The 11,641-nt window shown below is 41.9% G+C and overlaps 1 protein-coding gene across 18 annotated transcripts in view; it reads right to left on the reverse strand.

Annotated features, from left to right (window-relative positions):
* The window catches only part of ptprk (protein tyrosine phosphatase receptor type K), a 109,892-nt gene extending 99,533 nt beyond the window's left edge, over positions 1 to 10,359 (reverse strand). For 17 of the 18 annotated variants that reach the window (XM_027284069.1, XM_027284068.1, XM_027284066.1 and 14 more), the window contains exons 1-2: positions 10,014 to 10,359; positions 4,357 to 4,380 (exon numbers count right to left, since the gene is read on the reverse strand). In XM_027284069.1, the coding sequence (XP_027139870.1) occupies positions 4,357 to 4,380; positions 10,014 to 10,095 (106 nt within the window). In that variant the 5' untranslated portion in view covers positions 10,096 to 10,359. The remainder of the gene's footprint in view (positions 1 to 4,356; positions 4,381 to 10,013) is intronic. The other variant, XM_027284057.1, reaches the window with a different exon arrangement.
* Positions 10,360 to 11,641: the final 1,282 nt, after the last annotated feature.

Consider the following 11,641-nt stretch of genomic DNA (forward strand, 5'->3'; position numbering starts at 1 on the left):
TTTATCTTGAAAAATAACATACTTCTGGATCCCACCAGGCATGGCAGCACCACGTTCTGGGTACAGAGCTGATCGCACCCATTCTAGAGAATGTTTGTGATTTCAGAATCATCCAATAAAGCGGCACTCGCTCGGTTCGGTGCCAAACAGATTGAGCTGGCCAGGTTGATTTTCAAAATAAAACTTCCCATCGTAAAAAAAACAGCCAATAGGGAAACTATTCAACTACATAGCCTACTTACTCCTGCTAGAAACACATAAATCAATAAAAAAAATGACCAAATCTGAGCAAGTCTGGCGGACGAAACTGAAACGGCAGAGCCGTGCCTGGTGGGATTCAGGGATTAAATGGTTACTCAATAATCACATTTGTTGATAATCACATTAATGTTTTCATTTTATTTAATTTGTGATGTAAAATATCTGCGTATATTGAATTATGATCGCCGAAATCTAATTAATAATCCACACTTACTAGCTCATTTTTAGCATATTTAATTTATACATACTAAGCTTGTTTTAGTGTTTACAATTAACGCATATTAAATCCTCTAATGTGTTAAAGGCGCGACACGTAGGGCTGAACCATTAATACGTGACTTCAGGAATCGAGGCTGCAGACGAACAGCCGGAAGCTGACAGACAGATGTTCAACATTTAAATGTCTGTCTCCCACATTCCCAAACACAACCTGTCTGTCGGAGTGATTGACTGTAGGTGTGCACACGTGTTCGCAACTGCTGTCAGGCTGACCATGTGTCTGCAGTCATGTAGTCATTTACAGACAGGAGGGACGCACACACACACACACACACACCGGCTGGCTGTCTGGCAGACAGACAGACCAAACGACAGATTAGGACAACGGACAGACAGATAAAAAAAAAACAACTGTGTAACATCATTTAGAGGAAAAAGATAGCTTTTAGAATATCTGCTAAGATTTAAATCTGACAGACGGAGCACCGGGCATCGTGGTGATGTGAAGATACATGGTCGGGGATGGAGATGATAATCTTAATGGACTGGTCATCTGTCTGTGAGCCTCTGATTCTCACATACACATAGAGGAGGGTTTATATATCTCGAAAGCTTTTCTGCTGCTTGCTACTGAAATCAGCTTACAGAGCAGAGGGTGGTGGGGGGGTTATTAGAAAGGAACGTGAGGGCGGTGAAAATAGTGTCCTTTTTAATATCAGCGTGTCCATAATGTTGCTGTGTGGCTGAAAGTGACAGAATGACCTCTGGGATTTTATCATGAGAGTACACACAGAGATCAGGAATGAGACTTGCTATGGTTTACTGCACAGAGATGGCTTATGGCTACTTGTGTGTGTGTGTGTGTGTGTGTGTGTGTGTGTGTGTGTATGGTGCAGCTTCATGACAGATGTCTTCTTAACTGGACTAATGGAAACCACTTCAGCCGCTGCCTATAGCTAAACACAGACACACACACACACACAAGCACTCTCTGGCAACGTCTATAGATCCAGTCCACCTGAAGGCTAACACGGAGAGCCTCAATCTTACACACACACACACACACACACACACACATACACACACTCAGAGTTTTGTTGTCACATTTGCTCAACATACAAACAAAACCAACTGCCTCGAGTTAGGTAAAACACAAAGAGCATATTTTTAAGGACAGTTTGTCTCTGTGTTTATCAAATGCCGACGTCACACACACTTTCTTATCTTCATTTGTCTAAAGTGTCTCTTAAGGAGGTTTTAAGGGTGACAAAAATAGCCTGAGCAAGGACACTGAAAGGCACATGCCCTCAAAAAAGAAAAGTCATACTTCTCGTGATCTTCCTATATTAATTCTCCTTTAAGGTTCATTTTTGGGCGATTTGCTTTATTTAGTTAAGTGTGGAATAAGATGAGGAGGGAGAAGGGGTGAAGATGTGACACATCTGAAACAGCGAGGGCACTGGGTTCATTGAGCAACTGAGCCGCCAGGATTACTCAACTCTTGTATTTTTGTCCTGGGTGGTTTGGCGTGAACCCAGTATCATCAAACATTTGCTAAACGTACAGGACAATGGGAGGGTTTGGTCACAGTGACAACAGGGAAACTGGAGGTTTACTGTGAGGGCTCTGCTCAGAGGATGAGCTCTTCAAATGAAACCTTCACAACTGTATGTAAATATTAAAGTATTAATTAGCTGATTTGTGCTATTACTGGAAAAGTTTCCTGCAGTTTTCGTGGCTGAAAAAGTTAATTCACGTAAAAATATGGAACATTTAAGTTTTCTTTCTAAATATAATAAATATGTTGGAAAATAGTTGATGTGAAAAGACTTTAAATGATATATTACTGAAATGTGGAGTTAGAGGTTCAAACAGTCACCAGGATTTTGTGGGCGGTCCTTAAAGGGTGGCTCGATGACACGCTGAGGCCACCCTGAGCAGAGAGATAGGGATGAATTCATCTCGCTCAGAGTGTTTCAAAGTTAGTCATGTCATTTTCTGAACTCATCTGACGCGTTTCAGTCGCTTCAGAATTGCTGCTTGACTTCTCCCACCGGTGGGCGTGGCTTCAGCACATTCAGCGGACATGCCCCCACAATCCTGAGAATTCATTTTTACCTGATTTTAACACCTAATTTCATAAATTTGTTGTTATTTTCTTATCATTCAGATTTGGCTGGGTGGTTATTAACACTTTCCTCTTTGGTCTGGCAAACTCAGAACACATAATTATTCTTACTTTACATGGATATTTCTTGGTTTCAACCTGCTGTATTGCTAATAAATGTAGTTTTACCCTGTGGGCCATGCTAACTTTGCAGAGTTGGGAAAACAAGGACAAGGACAAGCTGTGCAGGCCTCCTGCAGCTCTCCAGATAAACCTGACCGGACACAGAGGATGTTAATATACCATCAGTATACCAACAGTTTTCACTTCAAGTTTGATTTTGCCCCTATAGATTAGAAATACCGGCGCCAATCAAGCGAAACGCCTCCAAACTGCACTGCAGCAGGACCTATTTGTTAAAACACTGCATGTTCATCCATTTCTAAACCATCCACAAACTACAGCAAACGCACACAGCGATAAAAGTTGTAGCAGTTACAGTAACACATCCTGCCCGAGGTGAGTGTAATCTACTGAGATTAGTGGGAGCTCACCTGAACCTGTCAAAGCATTTTCAAGAACCTGTCCTCCTTAATATGAACTGACAGTGTTTCTGCCTCGCTGAGCTTTCATTAGCTCTCCGTTATTTTAGTATTAAATCATTTGTGTTTTGGAACACAGCGCTCCAAATCCTATGTCTGACTCCCACACACATCCAAAACAAACGTAAACATTTAAAAGAATTAAAGTATATTTTATCAGGTTTTAAAGATAATAGATAAAAGACAATAAGGTGTCCTTGTGTCTTTCTTTTAGTAAATAAAAACTTTTTATTTGCCTTGATTTTGTAGCAGCAAAGCCTCGTGGGATACCAGACTCAACAGTGATCACTCTGCAAGTCTCTGCGGTGTATTTTTTTTTCTTTACTTACTTGTCACTTTCGCAACAAACAACAACTCCCTCATTAACATCCATCTGCTGTGAGCGTTTGTGCGAGAAGGAGAGGAAAGGTCGAGGATACGTGTGAGACGGAGCGAGAGGATGGAGAAGAGAAAAGAAGAGAAGAGAAGAGAAGAGAAGAGAAGAGAAGAGAAGAGAAGAGAAGAGAAGAGAAGAGGAGGTGTGTTTCCAGCTACTGCAGGAACAAAGTTACTCAGAGCTTCTTTATTAAAGACCAGGGTCAACTAAACAAACAGCACCTGGAAACTTCAAACCTCCCGACAGCTGTCTAACTACACAGAGACAGAGACAGAGACAGAGACGGAGACAGACAGGAGAGGGTGGAGGGGCGACTCACAGACAAATGGCAAATGAATTAACTGACAGCCGGGTTGGCAGAGTCACAAAGATGGACAAACCAGAACAGGAGCACTCCGAGTATTTCATCAATTCAAGTTCGTCATTACACAAATTATTTCCAGGAAAAAACGTCTGCAGACGTGACCTGAAAGTCCTGCGGAGCTCTGAAACTATCTGACTTTGAATCAAATAGTTCGTGATCCCAACAAAACATGTTCACACCGTGAAGATATTTCTGCACATCGCTGCTTTTAAAAACTTAACAAGATGTAAGTAACAGGACGGGATGGTTAGTGAAGACACGTCGGCTAAAACACGGATTAGATCACCACGATGGATATCTACACACTGAGACGGGAACTTTAGTGACAGTTACGATGGGATGATGATGACGACACCAAAGACAAAAAAAAAACAATGATGGCTATGACAGATGAAGCGCAGCTCTCAGCTGGCAACTTGTAACTCACCCTTCTCGGCGCGCCCCATGTGAGCTGGGTCCAACGGAAGCAAAGCAGAAAATAATAAGACAGAATTAGATTGGGTAGCATGCACAGGTGTAGAGTCACATACAAGAGAGAAGCTGTGTGTTTTGTAATTGTTTGGTCTGTAAAATGAAAAAAAGTGGAAAAACGCCCAATCACAATATCCGATAGCCCGAGGCGATGTCTTCAAATGACTTGTTTTGATCCACCAGAGACCAAAAGATATTTAGTTTAATATCACACGCGACAGAGAAAGTGTGTCAGCAACAGCAACGAGAATCTTTCTTTTTTTCTTTTTTTTTTATACTCATGAATAATTTTCTGATTCTGCTGCTTGTTTTTGAGAAATCTGGCGTCGTCTATGAATGCAAATATTTCCACGCGGTCCGTTAAGTGTTCCACTTTGCATGCGCGCTGGAAAACACAGCCCACGCTCTGTAAAGAACCGACTCGGGCCGAGCCACACTAACTTGATATTCCAGCCAGGGTTTTGTTTCAGGTGACAGACATTCAACTTCCTTTCTACGTTGATGCACTATATCAAATGTTGTGCACGATTAGGAGCATGGCCACTTTGATTGACAGGTGGGTGTCATTATAGGTGCAACCAGGCCTCATTCAACCCACCTCAGCTCTTTGTCTTTGTCTATTTTTGGACTACATCCATGTTTTATGCAGTCTGTGGTTTTCTTTTACAACTTCTGGAGGCCTGTAGAGCTTGTTGAGCCTGAAGCAAACAGCTTTGGAAGTCATGCACACAAATGTGTATTAAAAAAAAGGACAATCTGTCGGCTCGCACATGTCCCCTCGCTTTAGCCAACAGATGCCGACCTCAACCTTTACCCTCCGCTTCACCTGACCCTCGTGTTAACCCTAAAAATAATCATTTTCCCAAGACTGTCGTCACCTGCCGCCACCGCTCTCAATCTCTCTCCCTTACTTACACACACCAGTCATGTCTCCATTATATATATATATATATATGTCATTACCGCTGCACACTGGGCTACACAACTGGTACCGAGGTTGCTCACATCTGTGTGAGCGCGAGGCAAAAGAGAGAGAGAGTGTGTGTATGTGCACTGTAATGTAATTAATCAGCAGAGAGTGTTGATTACTTAATCTGTCATTAGCCAACCGTGTGTGCAAACGTGTGCGCGTGTATGTGAGTGTGTATGCGGGGCGGCGGAGTGTTTCAAGGCCCCCTTGTACCGACAGCTGTGACCAGAGCCAAACAGGGCAGAGCAGAGATTGATGATACTGGACTAATACCATCATTCATCTGGGATGTGATATTTCAGGGATTTGGGATTTGTTTTGGATGTGCTGGCTCTCTTCATTTCCGCTGGGACTTTAACACTTTCCTGGTTGGCTTCCTGCTCGACGACTGATGATTTGCACCCATCACGTACCAGTTATCTTTAGGCTTGTCCTGTCTGTGACATTAGGTACATTTCCATCCACCTGTTTTTATGTAAAATTTCGCATTTTGTCATAGTGGAAGTCATGAGGAGAAGTTGGAATTTTGTGTGTCAGCTTGCCTTGGGTCTAAAAGTTATGATTTGGGCCAAGAAACCCAAAAAAGAGTCCAGGTGGAGGTCTCTTTAACACCATAGCAGCAGCTGCTTGACATCTATTTTGATATTCGACGTCATTTTTAAGCAACAGCTCCAAACATTCTCTGGTTACAGCTTCTCTATTGGGATTATTTTGTCATTCTCTCTGGTTTATATCATTATAAAATTAAATCTCTTTGGTTTGTTGACTGCTGGTTGAACAAAACAAGCTATTCCAAGATGTCACCTTGTGATTTTCAGGACTATTTTCTTTTTAACTTAAACTTGTTGACCTTACAATTTGATTAAGGTGCACCTTTTATTCTCTGTTTATTGTTTAATGGCCAAAAGAACATTTTTTAAGAGCCCAAAAGGAGATCTTCAAATGTCTTGTTTTGTCCAACCATCAAAACCAAAGGATGTACTGGAAAAAAAAACAGAAAATCATTTCAACTGAAGGGCAGGAGCTAGTGAATGTTTGGCATTTCCGCTTGAAAAATGAAAAAAAAATGCTAAGCAAAATAGTTGCAGATAAAATTTATTCGATTGGCTATCGCTTAATGTCTAGACTAAGTGATTAATCAAGAAACTAATCATTAATCTTTGGTGGGAAGCAGTGACGACACGCCACGTCGTGTCCTGAGTTTCTGGTTCTTCATTAATTATGGATACATCAGAGAGATGGTTGATTGAAGCCTGCCCTGATTCATATTCTTGTTTGCCAAAATCTCAAAGATTTTGCTTGAAACTTGCACGTCATTTTGATGGAAACTTTCCCCCGAGACATCCTGTAATGGTACACTGTAAACCTTGAATCACAACCTGTGTCAGTCACGTGATGTGATCGCTCTTCACTCTCTCACAGGAGAGGCTGCACCGTCGCTATGTGTCGCTAAACCTTCGAATTCATTCACACACGCACACACACACACACACACACACACACACACACACACAGTCTAATGAGGGATTAGCTAATAAAGTCTCTCAACAGATTAATTACATTTTACACACAGGCTTGGGTGCGTGCAGACTTCATCCCCCCCCAAACGACTGATGAAATGAGCCGGTACCTTTCAAAGACGTGGTGTGTTTTCCCCCCTCTTTTAAATCTATCACTAAATTGGAATCCGTGGAAACAGATTGGCTCTGAGCGGGGGAAAAAAAGCGGCGTTTGATTTGAAGAGAGAAGACATTAGGATGGATCTGAAGGACGAGCGGACCGGAGCGTTTACTTTTTTAAAAACGGGGGGAAAAATAATAATAAAGCACGCCTTTGATTTGGCGCCATTTTACACGGGCACGAGTAGAATGAGGAGGAATATTTCACATGGATCCAAATGAGAGGCAAACACTGCACATGTTCATCTTTGTTGCTTGCTGTACTCCGCAGGGCTTGAAAGCGTCGGCCTCCCTCTTTCTCTTTAAGTGACAGCAACACACACGAGTTGACGCACACATTTGCTACACACACACACACACACACACAGGACATGACAGAGAGACAAACACACACACACACACACACACTCCCTCCTGCCGTTTTCACAGTCTCTTGAGTGGAGGAGATGCCCACGGCCAAAAACCAATGGTTGCATTCCTTGTTTTTTTTTCTCTCCTCCCTCCTCCTCCTCTCCTGTTTCTCACTATCACTCTCTTCCTCTCTCGCCTTTCTCCGGGATAAAAAAAACACACCATTTTTTATTTCATCTTGCAAAATGGAGCTGAAAAGTAATTATAATTAAACCAACTTTGGTCCTAATGTTCAAAAATACTGAAATAATTTACAATTCTAATTAAACCAGCTCGGATGTGTGGCGTTCAACAGCCTTCCTAATTCGTCTGGAGACACTAATGGAAAACAATTATTTCACTTCATTAAGATTAAAGACGACTTGAATCTGTGTCACAGCTCGATCAGAGAGGAGACAGGTTTGGAAAGTTGTCAAATTAACATAAATACAACTTCACATTATTATTACACTGACTTTGTAAGTGATAGAGCTCAAAAACATAAACTGCAGCATGATAAAGACGAGACCAGAGAGAGACTGATTTATGAAAAACACTGTCATTAATGGTTAGGCTCTCGAAATGTGAAAGATAAAAGAAAGAAATGAGACAGATTTAGCTCAACGGAAAGTCAGAGTGACTTTGTTTTCAATCCACTCGTGCTTCACGTCCTTGGCTGCATCACAACACGCACCTCTGCTATGATTCTCTAATAATCACCGCTCATTCTCACTGCTTAGCCACATTTGAACTGAAGGGATCAAATAAGTCAAATTGTAAGTCACGGGCAAGTTGTTTCTCCTTACAGAAAAAGGTCATTACGATTTCCCTTTGCGTCTGAGTCATTACTGATAATGCTGCTCGCTTTCCTCTAAAAATATTTCTTCATAACTGCATCTTCTCTGTTTTAACAACCTTTTTTCCCCCCACACACATGATATACCCTTCCCGCCTGTCTGTAAAAAAAGCAGCACTACTATTTACTTGCAAATTAACAGCACTCAGATTCCCAAAGAGGCCTCCAAAGAAATTCCTCACATTTGTTACCCAGTGAGCCAAATGGCTACAAAGAGGGAGGAGGGGTGGCAAAGGGGAGGTAGATAGGAGAGAGAGGGAGGGAGGGAGTGAAGGGGGGTAATAAAATGTTCAGAGATGAAGTGGTAATTAATGTGTAATTTCTATGCAAATGATTAACAAGCCTGCGCCAGGCACAAAATGACGTTTTTTATACTGTTTCCAGGACTTCAATGGAGCGTGGTGCGTCCTTTATTCCAGCCTTATATGGGTTTTAGGGATGTTTTTGGAGGTCAGCTGTCTAACAGCTGTGGGAGTCTCTCTCTCTCTCTCTCTCTCTCTCTCTCTCTCTCTGTGCTGGAGTTCAGAGACGAACAACTGCCGAATGCGGAAATAAAACGCAAAGCAGCCACGCACACACACACAGAGACGCACACAGGTAGAGAGAGTTTGAAATGTGCGGAGACGGGAGAGCTGCAAGAGGACTCATATGAGGACTGTTTCTGCACCAGCAACACAGCCGGAGGGTTCATTTAGGGGACTTTTTTGTGAGTGCATACGTGTTTCTGCAGACTGCACAGTCCGGATTGCATCCCCGTGAAAATAAAGGAGAGTTTACGTGCACTAAAAAAGATTCACGCACACGGTTGCATGTAGTTTAACTTCCGAGTTTACGTCGCAGCCTCACAAATCTTCAGATTCACAGCTCGGGGGGGGAAAAAGTCCCCGATCCGCTTCATCTATCATCTCCTTTAAGTTATATCACACAATATCCATGAAACAGACCACAGGCGAACACCCAGCATTAGATTCTACAGCACGGGATAAAGTTGGAGCACACAGGATCGCTTTTTGCGCTTTTGCGCAACGGATCGCCTCGTCCAAAAAAAAAAAACGAGCCCCGGTCCTCTTTAACGACACAAAATACCTGCACAGGCTCCCCCATTATAAATAAGACAGCAGCGCATGCATTAAAGTAGAAACCAGAGTCCGGAATAATCGCCACAATCGCACCATAAAGCGCAAGATCGCCGTCGTTACTGCGAGACTCGGTGGATCATATGGTTATTAACGCGTAGACCTCCGCGCACACAGGAACTTTTTCTCCATTCATGCGCTGCGAGCCTCTTCCCGCACAGATACACTGCCTTTAATGCGTAAAACCGACAATCTCATGCAAAAAGCTGTGCGTGTTTTATCTTTATTGTGCGTTTCGGTGCCCAAATGAAACACCCCGGAGTCCAAGTTAGTTTTAAAGCTTAGTTTAACCAGTGTTAGTCATCCGTCCAAGTCAGGACAACCTACATGGCAAACAGACACAGACACAGACACAGAGGACGCTTCGAGGGTTTAACTGTGACAAAAAGCATCTCCACTCCACCTGAACGTCTCACGTCCAGAATGGTATTTTCTTTTTTTAAAACATCCCCAAACGCACGGGGGGTTTGCTTTTACAACTTTTCCTTCACACCTTGAAAACAACACACACCTGTCAGGAATTCAGCCCCAAATGAAGCCAAACTTTCCCTTTTTTTAAACACCTTGGTGTTCGGTTCTTACCTGTCGTTATCTGACCGGAGACGTTACCAAGAGTCGAGAAGAGAACCAGGAGTCCAGCGAACACAGAGAAAAGTGTATCCATGTTTAATAACGTGGCCGTGCGCCGGGAGTCTCTCCCCGAAGAAAAAGTTTGTTTTTTTCCCCTCTCCTGTCTGAGTTTCTCCGTCTTCTCCTCCTCCCCCGGCTTCTCCTCCTTTTCTTTCTCTCTGTCTGTCTCTCTTCGGTGGGTTATTATTCCTCCTGTTGTGGTGGATGCAGCCGCTCCATTTCTCTCTCCTTTCTCCGGTTTCTCTTCTCTTTTCGCTTCCTACGGGCTCTCGCGGACACCACACTTTGTTTCACGCGGAGTGAGTGAGGGAAGGGGGGGGGAGAAAGAGAGAGAGAGAGAGAGAGAGAGAGAGAGGGAGGGAGGCGGAGAGCAAGCGGAGAAAGTGTGTGACGTCATGAGACAGGAGTTAATTGAAAGAAAAAAAAACACAAATGTAAAAACAAAAAACAAAAAAAAAACCTGCATTTCTTGTAGTGTTTGTTTTATTTTTTTTACTTTTATTTTGAAACATCTATATCCACAAAAATAACTTTTTCTCCTCGTTATTGTTTTTTATTTAACTCTGAACAATAAAGAATATTTCAATTTTTAAGTCTTATATGTTGTACATGAATTTTTTCAATTGTTCTAACCATAACTGTGGTTCCAGAAAAGGAAAACATGTCCGTGTCGTGGTGTAACATGAAAAGTTTTGTGTTACAACGATACATTTTTCATGTTCTTATTACATACAAACTTATCAAGGTATGAACAAGAAACCTTCCTTGTCACACATGAATATTCCATGTTTATGGTTTCTACTTCTCAAAGGAAGTTTTTCCTTGCCACCATCACCGAGCGCTTGCTCATGGTGGGAATTGTTGGGTCTCTGTCAACAAGAGTAGAGTCTAGACTTGCTATGGAAAGTGTCATGAGATAACTAGTTATCAAATTACACTAATATATTTTCAAGACAAATGTAATCATCGCCATTAATTACCGTTTAACAGTAAGTGATTAGTATATATATAAGTATAATGAATTAAAAGTGACATATAAGTTCTTTTTCAAGCTACATAACCCTGAGTATTGTATGTTGTACATTATCTTTTCCTATTGTACTCGTCATAAAGGAAAAATCAGTATAGTGATATATAGTATTAATATAAATGCATTAAACATTCTAACAAGAAACGTTTGTATGTCATAATAACCTTTTCAAAACTATTTTCTTAAGGGATCGTGTACCGTTGGCACGTTATCCCACTAATTACACCACAACTACTTAGTACAGTAATCAATGTTTCAATAAATCAACAGGCAGCTGTTGATTTATGTTTGAACATATATATGAACATATATTTATTCAGAATATTTAGTACCTAAAGAGCCACAGGTTTCCTTCAGGAGTCGGTGGAGACCAAAAGCAGAGTAACAAGAGAGTGAATATTAGACTTAAGGTTTGCCAAAGGGGCCAGCAAGTCCCATTTAATGAACACTGATGGATGAGTAAGTATAACCAACTGTCGGGTAACAAGTCAGCTTAAAAGGTGATTATTAATTGTTGCCAGCTTGTTGATGCTGCCCACAAGTGTCCAAA

Source organism: Larimichthys crocea, chromosome XI (genome assembly GCF_000972845.2).
Source record: "Larimichthys crocea isolate SSNF chromosome XI, L_crocea_2.0, whole genome shotgun sequence".
Taxonomy (NCBI): Eukaryota; Metazoa; Chordata; class Actinopteri; family Sciaenidae; genus Larimichthys; species Larimichthys crocea.